Source organism: Taeniopygia guttata, chromosome 2, assembly GCF_048771995.1.
Source record: "Taeniopygia guttata chromosome 2, bTaeGut7.mat, whole genome shotgun sequence".
Classification (NCBI taxonomy): domain Eukaryota; kingdom Metazoa; phylum Chordata; class Aves; order Passeriformes; family Estrildidae; genus Taeniopygia; species Taeniopygia guttata.
Window position 1 is genome coordinate 39,121,702 of NC_133026.1, and position 26,472 is coordinate 39,148,173.

Sequence of the window (26,472 nt, forward strand, 5' to 3'; positions counted from 1 at the left end):
CAGGAGATTCAGGCCTTCAAGTCTAAGCAGGTGCTTAATGCCACACTGAAATCTCACATCCTTACAGGTAATGCAGACCTAGTTCTTGGTTACAACATGTCACAAACACACTTTTTCCAAAATCAAAGATCCAGATTATTGACTGGAACAAAGGAAGGAATTATCTATAACAAGTGGGATCCTGTTCTTAATTCTAGAATTATTTCTATAGCTTAAACTAGTAAAAATAAAAAATATTTAAACTCAGCAATTCCTTAAATCTCAGACAGACTTATAAAAAAACCTGTTCACCAGTCTCAGCAATTTTCTTCTACTGAAAACTTTCAGGGACCTACATATAAATAAACACACAGTAAAATGTCTCAAAACCAAGGTCAGTCATTGGAAGCTACTTCTGCCAGCATCAGTTTATATAGTCCATTACATTTTCTTTCGCCATAAAATTTTATTAAGTCCTGGTAACTTTGTCGGTTTCTGGGCATCATCAATTTTAATTACTATTTCTTTTTTGTTTTTTTTTTTCCTGCTGAGTTTGAATATTTTTAAGATTAAAAAAGCTATCTTTCATCTCCTTTTCCCAAATAAATAAATAAATAAACTTATTTTTTGTCGTAGTGTATTTACCATACAGCTACAACTGTGTACATAAATTAAATTAAATTATTAATTATTTTTATTAAATAAATTATTTTTATTAAAATAATTATTAATTATTTTAAGCTAGATGAGAAAAAATAAAGCTGAAGAAACTGAAGCAGGCTAATAATAAACAAAGCTAAAGCCTAATTACAAGGTTTACCATGAAAAAACCCCCAAGCCCAAGAATAAGAACATAAGACTTAACGATGGAGAAAATCATTGTTATCTTTTTCACAGTCACATTTAAGCCTTTACACATTTCATAACACCTGTACACTTAAAATACATATATTTGACCTTGGCTTGTTAATTGGTCATTCCTAAATTCCATAATATAGGCTGGGAAGTCTCAAAATTCTGCTTCTGAAATTAAAAACCTAAGTAAAGAAGGAACTGTTTCAATCTACTAAAGACACTTTTTTTTTTTTTTTTTTTTTACTCTAGTGTCCTTCTGCTTGGATTAAATATCCAAGATTAGCATTAAAAACCCAAATTATCCCAGTCATTTCTGTCATTACTCTTCCTTTCTGCTCATGTTGACAACTATATGACCAGTGATCATATACGTACACATAATATACATTACATTACTGATTACAGTTTAGACAGGCCATAAGGCACAAGGCATAAAGCATTGCTTGCAACAGGAGTACCCCGTAAAGAACCTTCAGAACCAGTACCAGGTAAGCTGAACTACTGCAAATAATGTTCAATAAGTTCCCCCAAAGTACTCAAAGTATAGAAAGGACCTAAGCAACTGCGTTTAAGGAAGGTACTTGTCTGCAATTTCCTTCTCAACCTTCCATATGATATGAAGCTGAGATACAGAAGTCCCTTCAATACTGACACATTTTTTATGGTGTTGAATTGCTTGGACAACAATTTTGTCCAAACCCAGAGGCTTTAACCTACAATGGAAATTAGAGATTCACTTTAAATAATGCCTATACTTAAGAAATGCTAAGTTTTGACAAACTAGTGAGGCCTATTAAATTAACTTATAGCTTACTTCCATTGCTAGCTTGAGCAACCAAAGGTAAAGAAATGAGGAGCGTGGGTGTGGTGAAGAGACAGACATCCTGATATCTGCCTGGAACAATCTCTGCCCCTCTTGGAGTTCCTTTGTTTTGGCTTGTTATGTTTAGAGCTGCAAGAACTCTGCAAATGGGTGTTCCCAGCTTCTGGCAGCCATATGTGCTGCCTGCTATCTGTTTTCATTCCACCGCACTATGGAGACAAACACACTTTATTTTTAGTGTTCTACATTTCCTGATGTTGCACATAATAAGGATTATATTTTAAATCCAACCTACTAAATGTGAAAAATAGTCTAATGTTAACAGATGAGTTAAGGTGATAGATTTTCTTACAAGATCAGATAATTTTCACTACTTACTTCTCATTGTAAGTTATATAATTTACACCAAAGTTTGTTTGACTCCTGCATAGCTGTGCAGGAAAATCTGTAAAAAAATCTGTGAAATCTGTACCTCTTCTTTCTTTCTCCACTGACTAGAAGGAGCTTCCTTCATATATTTTAAGGATACATCTTCCCAGCAACTTCCTGGGGTGTAGGAAATTACTAAGCATTAAGTGTCAAAACAGGATATGAAGAAATCAACAGATGGACGATCAACTCTAGACAGACAACAGTACAACAAATACTTGTTTGAAAGGAGGAATTCTGTGCACAGGCTCCCACATAGTTCTGTTGGAAACCATGCACCCCAAAAATAGCATTAACTGGGTAGTACAGTATTTATGTAAACTTTTAATGGAAAAGATTTCACTGTTACAACTCAGTGCAACCTTGGAATGCAGTCACAGATGGCACAGCCAGTCATTCTTTAAAATGCACCTAAGGTGGATTCTAGAAAACATTGCTGATTTTACCTGTATTAAGCCATACATTTCTAGGCAACAGTATTTTAAATTTCCCCATTTAATCTCCACCTCCTCAAACTTCTAAAAATTTTAGTAAGCACTGACTTCTGACATGTGCCCTGATCAACATCTACCACTCACCCAGTATTGTACCATTGCCAGAATAACTTAATAACCATACTTTTAGAGCAGACTTAGAGCAGCAGAGATCTTCCCACCATGTAATACTGCAAATTCAGGATACTGTAAGTAAATATTAAACAACTGTGGATGAGGAATTACCTCTGGTTAAAAACAAAAATTAAAATGTATGAAGAGTTGGGCTGAAATGGAGATAACAGAGGAAATTAATGCCTTTAAAACAGCTTATGTGTGAAGATTCAAAGTGTTCACTACTTATAGGATACTCCAAAAGACAACTGAAGGAGTTCCATTTAAATTTTTCACATTAGCTCTATTAAGCGTGAGTGTTTTACTTATTAATTCTTTCCTAAAATAACCACTTCTACTCATTGAATGTGATTTTATAAATACAGAAGTACTTCTTGATTACTTAGACTGTCAAGGCATTTTTCCATCTTTTAAATTCAAACTTTTTAAAAATGGACTTCGATTACTGTTTTAAGTAATCTGCAGCTATTACTCTTACCCAGGATTCTGACCAAAATTATGAGAAAATTATTTTATCTTACTACTTTAAAATATATTTTGCCTGATTTCATATTATCAGATGCAGTTAAGACATTCTGCAATTCCTCAAGGTCCTCTAAGTAATAGATTGCAAAAACAATTTCTGCTTTAAAGCAGTAACTTTTTCAGCTATCAAAATATTAAGTAGAAACACTTTTGTTGATTGGTGGCACCTGAGTTGTCTTCCCTTTTCTCTTCCAATGTAGTATACATATTAGCCTAAAATACTCTTCTGTTGCGCTCCCACTCAAAATCTCAGAAAAAGTGTTAACTGAAACCAAATACAGAAGTAATTTTAAACAGAGATTGGTGAATTCACTTTGAATTAGTCAAGCACTGATAAACACCCTTCCAGTGTGTACTCTTCCCTCCCAGTGTGCACAATACAGTAAGTACCCTGTCACTGTATTAATCGGTATTACGAGGGGGGAGATTCTTCTAATTCCCCTCATAAACTGCCCATTTACATTCTGAAGTATATAATCCATCACGCATTGTTCTGTCACTTCTGAGCTGCAATAATCTACTATTTTTTAAGATTCCTTTGTTCACTGTGCATATGCAGTTTTCTAATAAAATATGAATAGCTTCATATTTGCTTAGATTGTTGAAAGGTCAGCAAACATTTATTTCAACATAAATTATTTTTGACAAATGCTTCAAATCAATACAGAGGCTGGAAAGTTCAGAAAAAAGAAAGAAAAACTTTAAAAACACTGATCTTGAAAACATCATCCTTAATTCTCACTTCTTTTAAAATAAAACCAAATAGTTTTTTGGTTTGAACTTTTCATTTTAGTTCTATAATAGAATATCTCTTGTATAATCCAGGCAAGGCCTTCCTCACATTCTGATAAAGACTATTTAATCTGAACGTTCACTCCATGCTTCATTCATAGCACTGCAACATCTGATGTCTCCTGGATAGTATTTTTTGTACTGACTGAAAATAAATTTAAACACTGAATTAATTGAACAGGAAAAAAAAGTATATTCTTTAAGATAAAATTTGGAAATAGTATTAAAGCAAGTCAAGAAAACCACTTAAAAGGATTTCAACCTACATGCCTAACTTTTAAAAGATTTATTAAGCAAATCTAAATTAATATCATCAAAAAGTATTTATAATGAATAACCTATTTTTTCATAGAAAAAATATGCTGTTCTTACTCAGTTTTAAGCCTCAATTTTGTATCATAGGTCATGACAATTTGAAGTACATAATGAACATTTCCTTCAAAATGATGTTATTTTCCCAGCAACCATCATGCTTCCAAATAGTTCTAGGTATTAAACACAAGTTTAATACTTAGACATCTAACAAGGATGCAATATTGAAATTAACTTAATTTCAGCACTTCTGAATACTACACAAAATCAAAATTTTGAAAAAATGTCCAAATCCTCTAATATTGTTTAAAATATTTTAAAATCATCAGAAGCATTTGTTATAATTGGAAAACATAATTCAAACTATTTTTCCAAGTAGATTATAAAAACCCCCAATAAAACAGCAAGCCAATCCCAAAACTCCAAGCTAAAATCCATTACAATTGCTTTGTGCTTCTATGATCATGTTTTGCTTCCTAAAAATTGTTTCCTTTTCATTGTAAAGTTTAAGAAAATGGTACTTTGTGGTTCAATCCCTTAATTTTTCTGTTTGTTTTTATAGCAAAGAGGTTTTCATTGTAATGTTTACCTATTCAATACACGTGCAGTTTCAAGTTGGTTTAATGGAAGCAGTGAAACAGGAAATAATCTGCCAGCAGGATGAAGAGGAATTGCCAACCAAATCTTCATACTGTATCCATGGTATAATGTCTTCAAGGAATCCAAAGTACATTTCTACAGTTCAGATTCTCAGAGGTCACTGAGTTTTATAATTATCTCCAAGCAATTTTCCCCACCTCCTGTTAAGCTCTCTCTAAACAGCTGTGTGTGTTGCCATGCAGCTTCACCATCCCCTCCATTTAGAACTGCTTCCAACATAACTTCCGTTGCTCCAGAAAAATCTGAATAGGAGCAAAGACTTTTATCTATTGGAGGAAAAGATAGATAATTCAGTAAGCCACAGCTCCAGACAGTATATAATAATAGAATGCACATTAAAAATGCTAAGCTGTAATGGATGTTTAATGATCTCAGTTGCAACTACTCAGACTCATTTGCCACCAGACATAGAGGCATCTATCCTTGTAAAACACAAGTATTTTGTATTCACTCTGTGTTCTTGCTTGCCCTGCTCTGTTGCAGGTAGGGCTGTGTATATTAATAAAACTGAGTTTTGCACCAGCTTTAATTAAATGCACAGTATTTTCTTGACCTTGCTGAGAAATGCTGTTGGAAAAGAATATTCATATTTTGTTTTTAGTGTTTGTACAGTACTCTCTCCATATAAACTATTTATTTCCAGTAACATCTCTGCTACATGATACAATTCATTATTTAAATTCCACACTTACCTCCTATCAGAGCAATTTCTGCTGTAGGAGAGCGAAGTCTCCACTGTATTCTTCCACTCTGAAATGTTTGACTGCTTGTCCTAACTGAAATGTTATCTATTTTTAGACCGACTGACTTGCACTCAAACTTCCAGCTGATGGAGGCAGAGGATGACCCTTCTTTTCGGGCTAAATAAACCTACATGGAAAGAAGACACAACCAGCATGTCAAAAACTGAGACGAGCAACACACATCAAATTAATTCTCTTAACAAGGACATAAAAATCTTAGGATTACACACTTTCATTCTTTGTCAAGCCCCTGAACCTTTAAAACAGTGCAAAGTAAAATTTTATATAAAAAACCTCTTTCTTCATCCCCAGGTATATTCCACAGTTAGGTAACTGTACATGCTCACACCTTCCCTAGCCCCTTGCTAGGCAACACTAAACTATTTCAACAGCCATAGTAAAGTTCAAGCCACAAAACTCCCAAAGCTTATTACTTTTTAAAGAAGGAGAAATAGAGGTCTTTTTAAATGCACGTAACACTTCAGTTGTTCAGTATTGTTGAAGAAAAGAACTGTGCAATCAGTAGCTTCTTCAGCTATGGCTGCACACTGCTTCTCCTAGGACCTGATGTGTCTCAGTTCAAGCAAATCATACATGTCAGCCATTTATAAATTCCATATTGTCATTATTTTAACTGTTACAACTTTGTATAATTTAATTTAGTCCCAATGCTGTCCTGAATTTCACCTGGCTGAACAGTCACACTCACATATTAACATTCATTAAAGTTACTATGAACCCTCTCAAGAATTTGGTCACAAGTGCCTGACAATTCTTTCAAGTCCAACATCTATCATCAGCAAACCTAAATAACAGACACTACAGTTTAAAGAGTCCAAATTACCATGATCCTTTTGGAATCCTAAATTAATAAAAATTCTGTCATGTCCAAGCTTCTGATTACTATCATAGTGAAAGGACTTAGTCAGCTCTTTATTTTTTAATCTTGGGACAACAAACCAGAATAAAATTATAATAAAACACAGTAGTTTGTTTTACTAAAGATCTCACCCTAATATAGAAATGTAATTGACAGACCATTAAACAGTTTTAGTGTTACTATTTTCACATTGAAGGAAGCTCAAAACCCCTAAAGGTGCGAGGTCTTACACTGAAAATCACCTATGAAAATGTAATGATTTAAGCTGTTTTCATGTGAATGCAATCCTAATGTTCATTAATGTGCTGAACTCCAAACATTTTTTTAAGTATCTCAGCTGATTCTAGCAAGAGCTTTCCCTTGATCAGATCCTACTGAACTGCTGAATTTTAGTAAGGAAGGCAAAACATCCCATTAAATACTACTTGGTCAAAATGCACTAAACATAGTTTTGAAGGCTAGAAAACCCTCAAACATTACTTTATTTCATCTTTCGTTATAATATCCTAGCATCTAACCAGAAAAAAGAATTTGAAGTTTTATTTTGTGTATTTTTGACTTTCCTCTAACTTTCAAACTTGTTTTTTTTGTTTCTAGTATTATTTGAAAAATGTCTGAATTCTGAAGAAAAAAACATCCAACCAACTCATTAAATTCTCTTCCACTGCAGCAATTCTTCTGCAAAACTAACCTTTCACAAATCCATGGATTTCAGATCTATAGGTCTTACACTATTACTATCACCTACTGCATTCTGCCAGTTTGAGTCCTGGATTTCTGGTTATTTCTGGGTCATCTGACAGAATTTGCGGTTTGTACCTGTTTGCCTTGTGTACTATAAATCCAAGTGGTTATTTTCTGTTACTCTTCATCTAATACTTACAGATACATTTTCTGTGGCTTTTAGATTTAAATGCCTTTCCATTCATCACATAATAAACGTTAACCAAGCATTACTGTAAAGGTTCCTTTGGCTTTTAAGATCTTGGACAGCTGCTGGCTGAATCAAGCTCCAAAGCTGCATCTTGTACAAAAAGAACAAGCAAACCCCAAACAACCTTTCTCTCCGCCGTTATCTCCCATTATACACATAACACCCAATAGAAAGTAATTTTAAATTCTAAGATTCTTACATACTTTCTGCAGGATGCAATTCCTGCAGAACTAACATGCCTCACCCACAAGCATGAGAGAGACCTGGAGGCATAGCTCCTAATTTCTTAATGCCATCATCTCATCCTTTTGAGGTGTTATTGAATACAAGGGTAAAGTCTTTTTGCCTGGTCTTATAGATTAGTCCCACCCTGTCTTATCTGATTACAAGAACTGACAAAAATTGTAGTTTAGTTTCAGCGCAGGTACAACATGTTCCTTGCAAAAGTGAGGATGACTGATCATTGCAGAATTGCAAACATAATGTACTATCATATGTTTAGCAGTTCCTGGGGAAGCAGAGAACACCTGTTCCCTACTCTGATAGTCTTCTTACTTCTCTTTTACTATATTAAATCTGTCCTGTTGTGGTATCTTTCATACTATCCTCCCATTTCTTTCCTTATTCTTTCTCTTTAGGGCAGCACAGCCTTTTTATGTAATTCCCCCACTGCATTTTGCAAGTCAGTTATGTACAGACCCAGGAGAGAAAAATCTCAAGAGGCAGGTACCATTTTCATCAACGGGAAGCTAGAAGAGTATTTGGTCAAAGACCCTTCAAACTAGTAAAATGACAGAGGAAAAAAGCAGTAACATGCTCTAGTCCCTGACAAGAACGTTCAGCTCCATAGTTGGTTGCTGTTGCAGGAAAAGCTATTTGCTAGTACACGACCCCTTCCCACATCAGAGGTAGCAATTCTCTTCTTAGAGCCTATGACTCTTGTGCTGCTCAGTCCTGACACTAGGAAAGGATTCTGGGCAGGATTTACAGTATTCTGGATAACTGATAGGTTTTGGTCTTCTTGCAGATGGAATTGTATTATTTAGGATTCTTCCTTTGGCCATACAAAGAGATATAATACACTATAAAACTATTCTTAAAAACAACAAATACCTTGTTTTATTTCGAGCGAAGTACTGCTTTTCATTAACACAGCATTCTCCCAGAAGCCTAAGAAGGAAGCCATTTTACAAATCTGGCATTCTGGCAAGGATTTTACCTACCTGCAGAGAGTTCAGTCATCCTTTCTGAAAGACAAGTTAAATTTATTTCTAATTTCTTGTACCATTTGGCAATCTTACTGAATTTTAACAACAGCATTTACTAACATCAGCTAAATTCTATGGGCACCGAGAGGTTTTGAATCCAAACACTGGCAAGGGTTTTCCGTTTTACTCAAGTTATCATCATTTTACTGTACGTTACAGGCTTTTAATAATTCCTATTCTTACCATTTTCCAATCTGTTTCAACCTTTCTCCAAATAGATTCTGCCTTCAAAACACCTGCTTCCCAGCCACTTATTTTTTCGTTGTTATTGGAAATCCGTGTATAACTATCATCTATTACATTGTAGACGAGATGGAACAGTTTACACGTCTTCTCCTTTTCAGAGGGAATAAAAACTACTTCTTTTCTTTTCTGAAAAAGCCAAAACATACAAGCACCTTCATTCCCCAATGCCTAAATTCCCTCAAGACTACATTACTTTTAAACAGTATGTCACAGTTTTGCAATTCAGTTTTGCTGCCAAGTGAAAAAAAAAGGTCTTTTTTAAGAGAGGTCATGTACAAAACCATTTCTGCAGAAGAAAAGTTTTAACCCAGTTTCTTACAGCATACTTGCAACTTCTCCAGAGGGAAGGAGTAATTTTATTTTTAAAACTTTCATATAATTACTTTTAGATGTAATTTTTTAACAAACTAACATGAAGTACTGTACCATTTAAGTAAGAAATTAGAGTTTCATAACAGCAAATTAATATGTTGAGTACCTTGTACACTGAATAAGTAAAAGGTTATTTTGAATAGCAAACCTGTGACTACCATATACAGGTGCTTGTGTATGCAGTTTACAAATCAACTTCAAAAAACTTAAAAGTACAAACTTTGTAACTTCACAGTATTACTTTTTTTAAAAAAAGTCATTGTTCTTAGGAGTTTCAGAAATTAAGTCTTCCAAAAAACAGAGGAGTGCAATAACTATTAGTTTCTCAAAGTTAGACAATCTTAAAAAAATCATTAATTTCACTTAACTGTTTCTGTTTAGGACAGTTAGACATTCCACATGATGGGATTGCTACAAAATTGAGGTGACATCTTTGCATCCTGACTCAAGCTAAATATTACTATGGTTCTGGGAAACGGTATCTTAGCATAAAAGTCAAGCCTTGTTTGGAAACAGTAAAAAAATACTGATGTGAAAATCAATCTAGCGTATTATTTAAGAGATTGCTTAATTTACGCAACTATAATTGTGCCCACGTTTTATAAACAGAAATAGTTGGTAAAAACCTACTATTGGTTAAAACCTGGATGTAACTAATAATACAAAACCAAAAATTTTTTACAGTTTTCCCAAGTTTTTTAAACTTAAACTTTCTACCTCTGTCAAACTACATCATTTAAATGTAATTTAAAATTTACGTAATTTTTAACTTTTAAGAACAAAACACACTTTATATCAAGAATTCCCAAACATTATTAAAATCAATAGACAACCATCAACTCTCAAAAATTACTTGTGGACCTCTACTGAATTCAAATCAAACTTTCACCTAATGTTTTCGCAAGATTCACTTTTTAGAGTTGAATCTGGCTATCTACCATGAAGTGTTATTTTTTTTTTTAGACCATAATCACAAAGCCTTAGTTAGCTACCTCTAAGATGATCATCTTATAACATCTACCAAAAGTTAACCACCAACCAAAAGTTAAATACCTCTGGACCAATTTCACCCCTGGCTACTCGCCAAGCCATTGAGCCTGATGTCCTTCCACCATATTCTCCAGGCTTAGGTGTTTTAGGAGAAATAAACTCAACAAGCTCCACAATAGTCCTTTCCAGGAGCTCTCTTTTTCTATTTTCTGACAAAGACTTTTGTCTCTGAAAAAAGAATTTAGGAAAAAAGAAAACATTCAGAAAAAAATGGTATTTGTAATTCTGCTCTAGAGTGACACCAACAGGGAAAAATAGAATTGAAAAAACAGATTAACATTTAAAGTCTAGACTGATTATTAGAAACATTAATCTTATACCACAAATACAAACCAGTCATAAGTGCACAGTTATGTGACAGCAGTGCTTTCTCTAGAAACTTGCAGGCACTGTGTGGAATTCTTTTAAAAAATTGTTTGCATTTTGTTTTTAATACTTGATTTGGACGATAAAACACTTCCATAACAATTTTTATAGCTATTCATATGTATGATGTACTATAGCTGTTTTCAATATTATTTGAAGGAAAGAGAAGGCAAGACTCATTTGTGGTCAAATTTTTCTTCTCTAAGATGGAGTGACTTGGTTGGCAAAAGCTTTGGTTTTCTGATTAAGTCCAAACAAAAATCTTTCAAAGAGTTATTTCACTGATTCTGTCATAAACAAACCATGACATTTCTAATTTTCAGATGTCAGAAAATTAAGAAAAGCTTAGTTCCAGAAAAATTAGTGAAAAATAAAAATAATTATATGTCTTATTTACCTACATTATTAGAACGATGAGCAATTTTTTGGTAAAAAACTTATAAAAAATTTGAGATGTTAGTGTTTTGTCTACATGATTTTCAGGTCAAATATACAAATCTGGAATGTGAAGCCTTTTAGTTTTTTAAGTGCAGATAAACCCACATGGGGGCTGAAAAATGTTCAACATTGAATATGTAAATTATTACACACATGATCTTTTTTTCTGCTTTGGTGATCACCCAAGGCATGCACACTCAGCCCACTGGGACCTGAAACTTGAGGCTGATAAGCATTTTAATTATCTCAAAAGCAGTTCTGACTCCAGCAAGTTTTGCTACTAGAGATTGCAGAAAAAACATTTGAAGACTTTTTTGTTCTAGACAACAATGCGGAACTGTATAAAGGAAAATAGATACAGAGAAATTATGAGAAACAGCTCAAGCTGAACAAATTCCAGATGCCAAATACCAGTTCTAACACAGCAAGGGGGGGAAACATACCTCTACTTGTGTTCATGGATGACAACCAGTGGTTGCTGCAGTTTTCCATGAAACATCAGACCTTCCTGGGTCTAACAGTTGCCCTGACACTTAGGATATCCCTATGCAGCACTAATGATCTTGCTCCAGCTCAGAGGAAGTTTGATATGGTTTACCCTAAATTAACAACACCAATCCACAATTTCCTTTAAGCACTTTGATGATCTGATTACTGTTCGCAGTGCTCTGTGACTCTAATTTTTCATTACTGTTAAAATTATTTCAAGCCCTGGTCTTGAAATTCTTTACAGTCTTAATGTATGGCTATAACTCTCAAGCCAACAGGTCTCAAAAAAAAGCATAATCTGTTTTTTAAGTCATCAGTTGTATACTATCACTGGAACTAAAGTTTCCATGCATGGGAATTAGCCCTGTAAGGAAGGGAGGACAAAATGGAAACCTCAAGGTGGTTCAAGGTTTTATGATACTCTAGGAGATTGAATCAAGTTTCTGGTGTCCCAAGTAGGGAGTGGGAAAAGCTTAGCAGAGAAGTTCTGCAACCATGACGTGCAGATGCAAATGGCTCCATATATTTTGGGGATGTTAAGCATGAACAGTGTAAATACACATGGCTCTGAGACAAAGCTCTGTTGATGGTATCAACACCTTTTGAAAGTCTTGGAAATAGCCCATGAATCATTCCTCTCACTTCATAGAGCTTGCAAAAAGTCACTGAAAGCAAATTAAACCTGCATTTCTTACAACATAAATGCTACTGTTTTCAAGTTATAGCAGCACTGATGTGGAAAATGTACAGTCACCCTGAAGGAGTCCATATAGTTACTAAGGAGTTGCAGTTTACTCCCAGCAAGTATAAGTCTGCTCCAAAGTCCCTAAGAGAAAAAATATATAAACACACATCTGTGTATATAAGAGATAATACTCTTACATACCATTATTTATCTTATTTCCCACAAGTTCAGCACTGCAACCGATTCCTATGTATTCAGGGTAAAATGGGTAATTAACAGCATTTTTGAAATCCATAGTGCATGAATATTCCTATGAGGTTACCAAATGCATTCCTTTGTTTGACATTCTGCAGATACTTGTGTTTCACTCTCAGAAACCCACTGAAGAAAAGTTACATACCGTTCTATTTAGTGCATTAATTGTCTCTCGCAGCGTAGCTTCGCTGAGTGCTGTCCTTCTAGAGAGTACTTCTTCATGTTTACAGCTGTATCTCCAGGTGACATCAACAACCTCAAGCATAAGCAGAAGAAAATAAAGCAGCCAAAAATTTCCACGTATCTTGCTTCATTTAAAGAGGCTAGTTAATGAAAGCATGCTTTTCTACAATAATTCTGAAAATCACACCAAGGTGGAATACATTGCACACTTGCTTCAGGGCAAGTTTGTTTATTATTAGCATCATTACTCCTACCTCATCTTTGGAGAATGCAATTATGTAGGAGAGCTTCTTTCCCCAGCCAGTTTCATAAAGAAGAGGCTTATCACAGACATTTTCACAAGGATCACAGTGAAGCCATCTTTTCTGAGATGAAGAATATACTTCAGTCCACACATGATCTATGTAACAAAGGCCAAGAATAAACAATGACTTATAAAGATAGAGCCTCTACTCTAATCTTGCAGCATATTGGAACTTTTTCCAATTTATTAAATGAAGGAACAGGTGAAAGAACATGTTTTCTGTTCATCTACATAGAGAAACATTACCAAAGCTTACTCTTTCTTAGGATCACAATCCCTTACATTCAGCTACAGATTGTATCATTCTGAAATCAGTCATCTAATCTTACTTGCAGAACTGTATTTCATCTCATCAGGCAAGACAGGAAATTGAATTATATTGTCTTTGTCAGCTGACTGCATAACTACACCTGCTGCCTGATGGCTAATATGCTCTGAGTGACATAAAATGCATAATAACCTCCTTTTGCACAGGTTTGTGTTAATGTTACAATACTCCAGAATACTGATACCTGTATGGTCCCAGACGTATCTTGCTTCAAACCCTACAGCTCTGCAGCACAGTGTAAAACAGTTGGCCCACTCACCACAGCGCCCACGTCTGGTTTCCAGAAGTTTTTCAGGGTTGTTATACCTATAGGAAAAAAACAACACAAAACAAGAACATTGATTTCACCTTTCAGAAATCTTTACATCGTGTTCTGATGATCTGAAAAGACTTCAGTATCAATCAGTCCACAGAAGATAATGGAAATAATTGCAGTACTGCACAAAATACATCTGAGCAGAATGCTACCTCAACTAACATGACTCCATCATATATTTAGAGCAGCACTGAAATTAATCTGATTAAGTTTTCATAATTGATTTAACCATCTTAAAATATGATTTTTATGCTGGTCCTTAAAAAGTTAGCAAAATGTCTAAATGTCACAAAAGTATATACAAATTGCATATTTCCTCTTCTGCTATAGACTCAGCAAAAGATGTACATTACACTGTGATTCCCTGCAGAAGTGAAGTTTTCCCTGCAATAACAAAACACTACCTACATATGGTTGCCAATTTTAACATTTTTTTTAGAAGCTGTAGTTCATAAAATTAACATTAAAAATCCCCCAAACAAGCCAGATAAGTATTCAGAACAAGTCCACATAAGAGAGAGCACATATTGTCTTAAAAAATCTGACCTTGTAGAGAAATTGCTGGTTCATCAAACATTCTATCATGTTATGTAAAACAGCTTCTCTTATCTCTGAATGAAAAACTTCTCACCTGTTCACAAAATGCATAAAGTTGTTTCTTGTAAGAAAAAAGACAGCAAGTTTCTGTATGCTCACCTTGGGAATCTATTACTGAGCTGACACTGATTGCAGTAATGGTTTTCCACTCGACTGGCATCCCACCTTAGATCATCATCAGTAGGCAACAGGTAGTCACTTTTAGGCTCTGTCTGCCCACCACACCGGCTGCAAGGAAGACTATTTACCCAATGAAAAAAGGAAGTCTTAAACCAGTCCAAAAGCTCCAACAATAAGAAGTCCTCTTCATTCACATGTGCACCTGTATAATTTATACAACACACAATACAACACACAGTTCAAATGGAGAAGTAATTCAGTTGAACTTGACAGTGTCTATGCAAATTAGAATCTCTGGGCCTTCATATATTTCTATGTACTTTTAAATATAAATCTGTATTCAAAAGCTTTGCATATTACTTAAATGCATACAAGAAAGAAAATATAAATTGTCAAGACTAAGTTCAAACTTAAGAACAAAAAACTGCAGTACTAAATACTACAGCTGGAATGAGAATAAGAAGTTGCTCAGAAAAATAAGTCAGATTTACATTTCAACCTGGTGAAGTTCCTGATGTCCTTCATACTCTTCCAGGACTTTGGAATAGAGAGTTAATTATTTTTCTGCTCCAAAATATTCTCCTATTCATAGGAATAACAACTGCTTTGATTTCAAAATACCAAAGAACCAGACACTGGCAGCAATCTAAACAACCAGGTGTACAGGTTTTCTATAAACAAACCTTCTACAAATACAGCTTAATTATTGTAGAAAATATGTATATACCATGCAAACATGTTGAGCTTGTTCTAATTTCAGCAAATAAACACTTTTCTCAGCTTACCCAAGACAGACCCAGGATGTCTTTTGTTTTCTACTCTAGCTGATTTCACCACACCAAACTCTTCTGGCCCATTTTCCTGTTTACAACAGGAGTTAGAATCTACTTATATATTCACACTGTTTTGACACCTGGAAAGAGCCCCATTTTACCTAAAAAACAAATCTAAAAATCCAGCTTTTCAAGAAAGATCCATTTGTTTAAACTCCTTAGAAACTTTAAATGCACATCCTGTTACAATGTGCAGAGAGATACTCTTCCTTCTCAGATACATAAATATTAAAATAATTATTCCTAATAGCTTTATCACCTAGGCCACAGTGCAATCATAGGTATTACTGCCTGATTATTTTTATGCACTACAGCTTTAGCCTAGTCACAGTGCAGACAGGTTTGACTAATGAATATTAACATATAAAATAGATATGTAAAAATGCTGCTTAAAGGAAATCGAAGGCAGTTGCACTAAAAATTTAAGCACTAGCTCCTTTCTCAGGATTGTGAAAAATAAACCTAAGATGAGTGTTTAAGCTCATTTCACATCTTGCTCTGAAGCTATAGCCATCCTTGGTACAAAAATCTCTGTACGAGCACTAACACCATTAAACACATATTGCCAAGAGCGTGAAGTGTATGGGAAGAGATCATCTGTTAATCAAAGCAAGAATACCTGATTTCTAATTATAGTAAAATTCCCATTTTTACTAATGTATGTGGAAAACCTTTGTGCTGGAACACTCAGAGAAAGGCTTACTGCTTACAAAATGGATATGCTTTGTATATTCAAACTTTTTGCTAAAAGATGAATGAGAAGATTTCAAGCACAGGCCATACTCTCTTTTCCTGGATAACAACATTCAAACTAGAGCTTATATGCAAAAATATGACAGCTATGCTATAAACATTCTTCCCTTGATTTGCAAAATAACTCCTTCATTAAAACATCACATGAAAAAATGACAAAGGTGATTTATTTGAACAGAAAACTGTTGGCTGTGATATACAGCTATTTTTGGCTTTTCAATCTATCTTTCTAATGAAATTTGGCAAAGGGAAATAATAAAATCAAAGCTATAATTCTCATCAAATGACTGTTAGCTTCCTAGTATAGTCTTTATGAGCTAAAATGCTCATTATGTGTTGCAAGGCCTATCCTAAAAACAGATGTACCCTAGCACTAAGTATTTATTACCAGAGGTTGCAATCTTAATGCAGGACAGAAACCAAAGAAGCTGAAGGCCAATTACCCAGACTTCTCATATACAGCCCATTCCAAAACAAACGTTTCTATAAAGCTCTTGAAAAATGCTTTCAAGCTGTCACATTCTGAAACAGTGGAATTACACCCCTTCCCCTTTATTTGTATCTAAATTAAGGTCTGAACGACATTTTGACTAAATCAGCCTGATGGTTTTGGAAGAAGCACCCAGAACACTATCTTCCCCCTTCCTTCCTCTTTTTAAACAAGGTGTGCAGTAGTATTAGAACAGAGTCTAAGAAGCAGGCTTGTTCTTTATTCTTTTCCTTTATAAAGAAATTTAATAGCTGTTATTTATTACTGCTAATCTCTTCCCCACTGTATTGTCCCATGCTGCTGAATGAGAACGCTTTGTACTTGGTCACGTTGTTTCTTACTTCCCAATAAAGTTTCATAAAAAGAAAAATTACTAAGAAAATTCATTGTCAAAAATTTCCTTAATGATGAAGGCACAATTACATATTATCATGTGGCTGTATGAGACACCACAAAGTAATTTATAAATAATACACATGAAGAGATTATTTTTGGTTTGCAAACCAACAGCACTCCTATAAAGTTAGCAGAATTGCTTGAAGCAGTCTTCTATCAAAGACTGTGAAAAATAGGTATTTTTAAAAATATTTATCCTATAGAAGGAACATTTCACTATACCATTGAAACAAATATAAAACCATCATGTGACAATAGAAACACGTCATTTTAACTGACAAAAACTTCATACATTCAAAACAAATTCACATTTATGAAGAAAATATAAATTTCAAACACTGATGCCACAAGTATTTATGCCTACATTTCATATCTAGCTCCATGAGGAATAGGGAATAACCCTATTCATTTAAGCATTAGGAAGGAAAGTGATCATTTGTTTATATCAGGCTGCATCTTGGAAAGATCTCATTCAAAATCTCACTAATATCACTTTAAAAAAGAGAAGTGGTATTAAAATATTTTATTCTGAATTTAGAATTGTAGTACATACAGGAAAACTGCACTCTGAGAATTTAATAACAATGACTACTTGAACAAGAAGCTCCATTCCTCTTGTTGTAGCTATTCTCGATTTCTGAGATTCAAGAATGTCCCTCATGCTTTTTTCTACTAATTCAGAAATTAAGAGTAAAATATTCTAAATAAAAGCAGTAAAGATGTATGACAAAAGCAAAATAAAAATAAGAGAAGGGAGTGGTAAATTAGGAAGAAGGCAATTCCAATTTAGAAACAGCATTTGGAACCTGCAGACATATGACCAAACACACACCGGCAACGTACGGTACATTTGAAAGAACATTTCTACTTTCATATACAAGTTAACTTGGCAGCCTTACCTTTGTCCAGTCTTGTAGCTTGTGCTAGCTTTTTCTGAGCCTTGCTTTTCAATTCCTGGAGGGGAATTGCAGCCAGTGCTTTCTGCTGAATAGAAGGATTCTCATACATCAATACAAGACCCTCGAATTTTGTTTGAAGTGTTTTCAAGATATTTGCAGCCTGTAAAAGGATTTTCAGTCACAAGATGATTTATGAACTTTCACCTTCAGGCAGAATAACTAAGCTCTCCTATTTTAGTTTAAGTCAGTCATAATTCTATGTTCATATTTACATTATATACTTATTTACGGGTGAAATGTTTATTTGCAAAGATATCAACAGTAACTGAAGACCCACCACCCAAACTGTAAAGCCAGTCTTGTTGTCTCTGAGCATTCTGAATGGTGCCTTGAGTGAAAAGTCAATTAACTGAGGGAGAAAACTGTTTTTAAAGATACCTCTAATGTGAAAGTCTTTGATTTCTCTTCACCACCTTTTTTTTGGACACTGCTTACCCAAAATCCACAAAAAGACATGCAACAACTGTCATTTTCTGGACGCTGCTATATCAGTTTGTAAAACTGTATTATTTATGAATTCTGCTTATTATTTCTTATTCATTAATGTTGCTTGTCTGTTTCTACTTGCTTCTTTTATAGATCAACTCTGATTGAGGTTTATATAGACAGCCCAGTAACCACCCACTGAACCACCCAATCTGTAGCAACTGGATACATGAACGAGGTTCCCCTCAGTCAGTTCTCCTAAGTGTCACCTACAGTCACATTGCACCCAATAAGGTACACACACAAATATTAAACTATCAGCTGAAGTTAATAATAATGAAGTTGGTAGCTGAGCAAACTATTTGTTCCCATTTAAAAGGGAACAATACAGAAAGTGAAAATGGGACTTTGAAAGTAACAGTCTGGCATATTTTTGGGGGAAGCCTATGGCACTGCTAAATTACCTTTTCTCTATTGCTATATCATGTTCCAGCCTTTAGCTTTGTTAACTACCATTTTAATTTAATCAAAAATGCAATGCTTTCCTGAGAGGCTTGCAGCAAATGCAATATCATACACCCAGGTGTGAGAACTCTTCTTTTAAACTCTTCTTCAAAAGAAGAAAGCTTCTTTTAAAGGAGTACTCAAATTACAAGTGATTGTTTTGATGCTGTTACAGTACTTCAGGATCAGTCCTTAATTTTCATAACAGCTAAAATAGAACTGAGCTGGTTTTGCCCTTCCAGGAGCTCATCAGCTGTAGATAACTGGTTTAACATCATAAACTCCATTGCATCCAGATTCACTTTAATACAGGTTGAAGGGAAGAAATAACGGGCATTAGAGACTGCCAAAGGCCTTAAGACCTTCATGGTCCATCAGCTTCCTGAAAGGGTATACAGGGACATTGCTCAGCACAGCAGGAAGTCTCCCAGATTATTTGCCCACTCAGGTTTCTGATTCAAAACCATCAGTGTTACAGCAGTGCTTAACCTGCTTTATAAAAGGCGCTGTATGAAGTGTTATGCAAACATTTAATCTTAGAAGCCAGGTGAACCTCACTGCAGTTCTATGTTTGGATACACCTTTCCTCCTGTAATCACTATGCCATTCAAGAAGGGATCAGACTCCACCCACCAGAATTAACAACTAGCCATAGCTCTCCTTTCCCTAAGTCTCAAGAATACTTTATGACAAGAAATGCAGAAAAAAACAATGAGGCAAATTAACGGTGGGCTAGGTCCCTAGAACTGTGTATTTATGAATATTCCTCTGTTCTTTTAAGTACAGTGCTTTTCCCTGCATTTACCAGGCCTCCCGTGAATGACAGGTGAAATACACAGGCAAGAAAAAAATGCTTGCACTACAGAAACAACTCTAAATCTCTCTGACATCTGTCAGCAGTGCATACAATGATAATACAACTATAACTGCAGCGCACTCACTGGAAAACAAATCTCCCACTGCTGTGCAAGTAAAATGGCCAAGTCACTGCCAGACTTCCTTCCAATCAATTCAGACTATAATGACCAAATTCAATGGCTCAGAGACCTATCAGTATACTTGCCTGTAGGATCAGCTAAATACAGCATTCTAACAGAGTGCCAACACTGCACTACTAAAGCCTCTAAATAGTAGTAAGTTTGGTTCCACCATCCAGGTACGGAAGCATGAAAAATTAATAGTTTCATAGAAATTGATGCACAACTCTGATGGCTAGTGTACGCTGGGGCAGAGTAACTAGAAATTGGAAGGATTAACCTCAGAATACATTGTGTCAACATTGTGCAACATTGCTGTCATTGCAGGTTCAACTTCTAAAGCTTCCCGTACTAAGCCGTACAGCAGCAGGAAATCGCTCTACAGGTTTCATAATCACTTCCAACCACCATTGCAGAAGTGGCTGAAAGAGTAAAAATCTAGAAGCAGGCCAAAAAACTAGGAATTCCCAAACAAAGTAAAACAAATCCGGTCAGTATATTTTAGAGGCAACAACTACCATGCTAACATAATTAGATTAATAGTCTCAATACAACATGCCTACGATGGTACCTTTCCTGAAGGACCTTTTGTGTGAGGATGGGTCATTTAGCACTCTCTATCCCCAAAAGCCATCACTTCAAATAATGCTTTGCCATTTCTCATTCACTGACTTGGGTAGGCATTGGGAAGAAACAGCATGTCATAGTTCATCTCCAACAGTATACTGATAATATAATATAAAATATGCAAATTGTGTTTAAGGATGCATGGGAAGTGAGCTTTTGGAGGGATTCATCTTACACCAACTTCAAGATTAAAGTGAGTGGTTCTAGAAGGAAAAACTCTTCAGAAAGTTACACCAAAGCATCCTTAAAAGCTTCTATCAAAAGGCGTAACCCAATTTTTCAAAGTTGTATGAGGTGCTAAATCTTCTCCCATCGGGCCAGTTAACATCAGATGAAAGGACTCTGCTCTGTCTTGATCAGGAACTTCACCTTAACCTCTTGGACAAGGGAAACTCAGCCTAAATAACTATAAATTTGTCCTTGTCTGGCTAAATTTCTGTTTTGAATGACACGCACATGTGAAAAAAGAAAGCCCTCCTCACAGGCTACACATAGAGATCATAATGCATGAACCAAGACACCAACAATTATAAGCATCACGGTTATGCTTCTTTTTCTCTGCTGGCTCTCAAACACCAAACACAACCCACTCTCCCCCTTGTTCCCCATCTTGCTGTTCCTTTTCAGTACATGAGCCTTTTTTCTTGACCCCCTGATCAACAGAATATTCACAGACATCTTCAACAAAATCTCTTGCTAACATTCTGTTTATAGCACATTTCAATGCTTACGTTCTATGTAAACTGAAGAAAACACTCAAAAACCTTCAGAAAGCAGTGGGGGGGGAAAATTGTCTAGTCCAACCTTCTTAAAGCAAGATTAGCTATGTGGTCAGACCAAGCTGCTCTAGGCTTAACAGTGTGCTTATTTGGACTCTACTCATTTTCTCTGAGCAACCTGTCCTAACAGTTAACTCTTCTTCACTCTTAATATGCAAGACTAACGAGCCTATGAAGTTCGCAGATTATAATTACCATATCAAGAGATTGCACAAGTGGTATTTCTGGTTGCTGACGGGCAGGGGCAAAAACAGAATCAACAGGTCTCGAAGGTCGTTGTGCAGCTGTCTGAGTGCTGCTGACAGTTGCAGAGGCTCCTGATCTGTGGATTTGGTTTGACTCATTCAGTCTGCTACTCCTCTCTCCAGCAATTAAGTCTCTGATTTTACGTAGCTGCTCAATTGAAGCTTCCTTAGGGAAGACCAGGTGAGTTTCTCCCTGAAATTTAGACAAATTAATTCAGCAGTTAATGCAGGTCTAAGCTGGTCAATGATCTGTAGCTGTAGCTGAGTTTACTGGAAGTTAGCATTCTAAGGCTCGGCAGGATTCAGCCTTTTAGATTAGGTCCCTTTACAGTAAAAGCTTGAAGCCTCTCACAGCTTCAGAAGCCTACCAGATAAAGAACCTAGAGTTAATCTAGAGAAAGAGGGCTCATAACAGCATGCTTGCGTTAGTAGCTTATTTTGTGGAGCCATTTGTGGGCTATGTCATTATGGTTTGGCACAGAAAGCAGCAACAACAGAAATGAACAATTAATGCTCAGTTCTCACAGTACAGCAATGAAATCCTAGGCAACACAGGAAGACATCCAATGTTGAGGGAAGAAGTCCCTAGAACAGCATCTGCTGGAAATTCTCTTACATAACGGTATCTTTTATGTTGAAGTTTTAAGTTTTCAGATAGGCAATATTATCCGTATTACAACTGGTACCTGGGTTGATTTCTGGGTTTTATTTTTGAACTGCAACATAATTACTGGCAGTATAACAAGAGATCAGTAATTATGACACAATCAAATATCTGTGTAATTAACATAAAGGAACAGGTTACTAAAAACATGAATATCCTGAAACATTCATTCTTTAACAGTTTCAGTTTCTACCACTGCCGCACTTCTATTCATTAAGGTAATTTGTTTACCTACAGTTACTTGAGGTCACATATCACAGCAGATGGAGGCTTTGTGATAACACTTAAAATCAGAATGATTTTATATACTTTATATTCTTTATATACTTTTTTATACTTTATATTCTTTATATACATAAAGAATGTATCAATCCATTATCAAGCAGAAACAAAAGAAGGAACAATATCAGCCATGCAGTTGAAGAGAAGTTTGTGAGCTCCACCTTTGACTGACATAATAACCATAAGACTGAGGCAACACACTCTCAGAGACCTGCCCCTACTTAAACTGCCCACCTCCTGGCTAAAATGCAAAATTAAAAGCCTCCTGAGCACCAGCATGAGAATACATCCACAGACCATTTCTCTCTCCGTAGTCACCACTTCTTTCAGCATACTTTTTCTTCTATTTAAAACATTACAGTAATTAACTTTACCCAAAGAGAAGGCAGAGGTCTCATGACAGCTGGACCTAAGTAACATCATGTACAAACCCATACAGAAGTGTGGCATCAAACAGACAAACTAAAGCAAAGCAAAAACTTTGCACTGTTAAACAAGAGCTGGGTTTTCAGACCAGCTTTCCAGCAATTATAAAAACTGCTTCTAGTTTAACAATGTTTGGTAGTTTAAGTTCCACCGAGACAGGGACCACTTCAGAACACAAAGCAATCTTTGAAATGCATCCTTCTGACTGCAACAGAAACAAGATTCACTCAACACTATTTTAGGATAACATTTCATAAGTTTTAAAAATGGGTTTTGAAGGACTCACCCTCCTACAACTACTTGAACAGTCAGTCTATTGCCCTTCACTGCTGCCATGACAACACCAGTACTTGTGCAGCTGCACTGTGAATTGGCTGAAAAACATTTCTGGTTTTGTTTTGAAAGATTAAGTTTTCGTCAGATCAGCTTCCCTTACCTAAATCACTACAGGGCTCTACTAATGGTAGGAACACGAAGAAGAGCAGGGCTTTTAAAATTTTTTTTCTCTCTTTAAAATGGTAGTTTCAACACCCATTTATAATGTCTGATGTTCACCAAACAGCAGATTACGACAAAGAAAAGGGGTTTCCACCCTGCTTCCCACCACTTCCTTTGTGCCAGCTTGGATATGAACCCAGCCATTCAGTAAACCAGCAGTGCCTGAGCAGCAAAAAAAAAATCTTGTTATGCATTAGGTTAGCTCATCATTTTTCTGAAGCAGCCACATCTAAGTCCTCTGCTGGTTAGTTACAGATATTGGCAGACAAGGACTGAAAGAAAATACCAACTGCCCTAAAATGTACTACTGCCTTGCAACTAGAGAAGCAGAAAAAAATTTGCAATTTTAAATTTTACTATGTAAACTGACAGACACCTTTAGTTACTACATTATACTCACCTCTTGAAATCCCATCTCAAATAAACATTCAACTGCTCCTCTGACAGGCAACAGCCTTGTGGAAAATGCTGGATTTCCAATCCGAATTAATCTGTATTTTTCCTCATAGGGATTCCTGAACAAATTGAAAGTTATAATTATATTTGCAAATGAAGTAGACACTTAAAAGCTGTGCAACTGCACTATGAAAGTTTTTTTTTAAATTTTAGATTCATTTATGTCACTTAGGAAAAACCAACATAAAACTTTGACTTTATAAATGTCTTTTTGTACTTAGCTCTGAGTTACCAACTAGTTTAAAGTTTAGCTTGCAACTTATGTTCATGAATTCATGTTTTGTAGTCATACCCAGCAGGGCTAAGTCTGTAGTGACACTTAGAGACAACTTCACATCTCCCTGTATCTGGTGCATTTTAATTGAACATGTCAGGTTAATGCTGGATGGCTTTGGTCCCACCACGGAAGCTGTGCTAAACTTCCTGGTACTTGAGTGAAACGACTGTGGTCTCAGTAGCACAGAGAGGTGCTCTTTCAACTCTTTTAAAACTCCTTTTCTTTCACCTCTTCCTTTAAATGAAGCCAGCCGGGACTCGCCATTCTCTGTGACACAGCAGCTTTTACAAGAGGTAAAAGCTTGTAAAAGACGAGCCAGATACAGACAGGGAGGGGCAGCCCATACACTTCGAGTTGCTGGAAGACATCGAGGTCAATCACATGTACTGGCGTGTATGTGCACCCTACAGAGCCACCTCGCAGAAATTCAGCTGTAATTAACTCTTGGTACCAACCTTGCGAAGTCAGAAGCATAGGGCAAGCGAAAAATAGAGTAAAAAATAAAATGTTAAAACCGAGTTAAATTACTTGCTGTGCATCCACTTGTTTTTAGGTAGTTCAACACCCACCTAAGGTGGATACTCAGGAACAAGGCAGCATGGTGTGAACACACAAACTCTTAAACTTCCAAAACAAACCAACCAGCAATAAAGAAACAGAAATACAGAACATTACACCTCTACGTAAGCAGCATTAATTTAAAAATAACGACAAAACCACGCGAGACGCTTCTGAACTCCGGTATTACACAACAGAACCGAAAGCGCCGCGCGGAGCCGGGAGCGGCCGGCGGGACCCTGCGGCACCGCCCGCGGACCGAGGGCGGCGGCCCCGCTCACCGGAGGATGTTGTCGGCGTAAGTGAGGAGCAGCCGCGAGGCCTCCAGGAAGATCTCCCGCCTGTTCTGGCACAGCTCGCTCACGGCGGCGGAGCCCGGCGAGGACGCCAGCCCCAGCGCAGCCGCCATCGCTGCCCGCCCCCGGCGCTGCGCCACGCGCATGCGCCGCGCGAGTGGCGAGGCCACCGCCCTCAGCCGGGCAGCACCGCCTGCCGCTGGGCGCATGCGCAGTAGGAGTGGGGGCGTCACCGAGCGCAGCCCCCGCGGCTACGGGCGGCGCATTGCGGGGCGGCCGTGAAGGGTTTAATGCTGACCCGGGGCAGCGGCACCTCCCGGCCGCACTGGGCTCTGTATCCCAAAGCAGCTTCCTTCACCCGCTGTGCAAGGCGCCAATCCACGCGCAGGGTCGAGGTTTTTGATTTATTTCTAGATCTGCGCAGAAAGGGCTGCGCAAGGCCAGCACGATAGCTACCGAAATTTATCACTATTTATACATTCTAGCAAATAAAGGCATTAATGTTCATTGGATAAAAGTTACACAGTTCTCTTATTAGTAAACATGCTATTGGTTAAATGATTCCCTTCTTACGCTGATTAGTCCACATGCTCATTTTTTCTCTCTAGTCAGGTTGCAAACTCCCCCTGCCAGAATTACCTTCTGTCCAGTCAGAGCTGATCCCAGCACTGCTGCTGAGTTGGCTTTGCTGGTTTCTTCCTTATCTTGGGAGTTCTGCCTAATCTCCTGGTGTCCAATAAATTCTTCATCCTTTGTGCCCACTGACAGCGGTGCATCCTTCTTCCCAAGCTTTGTAAACCTCCACCTCTTTGACGTGTGATTTCACTGAAACATGTGGAGCCCTAAAAATGCAATTCTGCCAACAAGCAATTTGTCTTTCTAACACCTGGACATAACTTAGAGCTTGATTAAATCTCCTTGCAAGTATACAAAGATCAAATAACATAATTTCTTAAGAAAATGCTTACCTGTTCCATGTTTTTGGAACATCAGGAGCCCCTTGGTAGGCAGTAACATCACTGAGGACATAAATCCCCTTTTGTACTGCCCTGGTTTGACAGTACTGAGGGTGCCACACCTCCAGGCTCACCAGGGTTACCTGAGCAGGAATGTGACTGCAGCGACTCGCCCCGGCCGTCCCAGAGAGGCAAAAAGTCCCTGGTCTTCTTCTAGACGTCCGATTTGTGCTGCTACTGAAAGAACTGTGGTGAAGAACCTTGGACACAAAGGCCTGTGGAGATTTGCTTTATTAAGAATGCAGATTTAAAGAGTTCCAAGCAAGAGAAGTCTTTAAAATTCAAGCTGCTTTCTGATTTTGTAGGTGATACTACACTATGGCTCTGCTGCCTGCTTCTGACAGGTCACTGCTCAGCTTCTATGACTGTTTAAGATAGTGGTATACATATCCTTCACAAAAGCTGAAAGTTAACACAGGGCAGTTCACTTTTGCTGAGATTACATTTATTATT

General features: G+C 36.7%; 1 protein-coding gene across 2 annotated transcripts; it reads right to left on the bottom strand.

Annotated features, from left to right (window-relative positions):
• Positions 1-3,817: 3,817 nt before the first annotated feature.
• NGLY1 (N-glycanase 1) lies at positions 3,818-25,176 on the bottom strand. Of its 2 annotated transcripts, XM_002197536.7 has the most exons (12): positions 24,989-25,175; positions 23,817-23,931; positions 21,497-21,739; positions 17,929-18,088; positions 14,537-14,759; positions 13,709-13,830; positions 13,147-13,292; positions 12,855-12,965; positions 10,480-10,644; positions 8,992-9,180; positions 5,676-5,853; positions 3,818-5,249 (listed from the first exon to the last, which is right to left on the bottom strand). In XM_002197536.7, the coding sequence occupies exons 1-12, from the start codon at positions 25,147-25,149 to the stop codon at positions 5,074-5,076; spliced, it is 1,989 nt and encodes a 662-aa protein (XP_002197572.3). In that variant the 5' UTR covers positions 25,150-25,175; the 3' UTR covers positions 3,818-5,073. The 2 variants fall into 2 exon arrangements, with proteins under 2 accessions (XP_002197572.3, XP_072781826.1); XM_072925725.1 differs by lacking the exon at positions 21,497-21,739 and having other exon boundaries at positions 24,989-25,176.
• Between the last annotated feature and the right edge of the window lie 1,296 nt (positions 25,177-26,472).

Excerpts from the sequence above, each read along its gene's own strand:
- NGLY1 (XM_002197536.7), bottom strand. The coding sequence starts at position 25,149 with ATGCGCGTGGCGCAGCGCCGGGGGCGGGCAGCGATGGCGGCTGCGCTG. Across the intron at positions 12,966-13,146 it reads TTGCATTCTCCAAAGATGAG|GTTGTTGATGTCACCTGGAG; the intron begins GTAGGAGTAATG and ends CTTATGCTTGAG. Across the intron at positions 9,181-10,479 it reads GGGGTGAAATTGGTCCAGAG|AAAAGAAAAGAAGTAGTTTT; the intron begins GTATTTAACTTT and ends TGGCTTTTTCAG.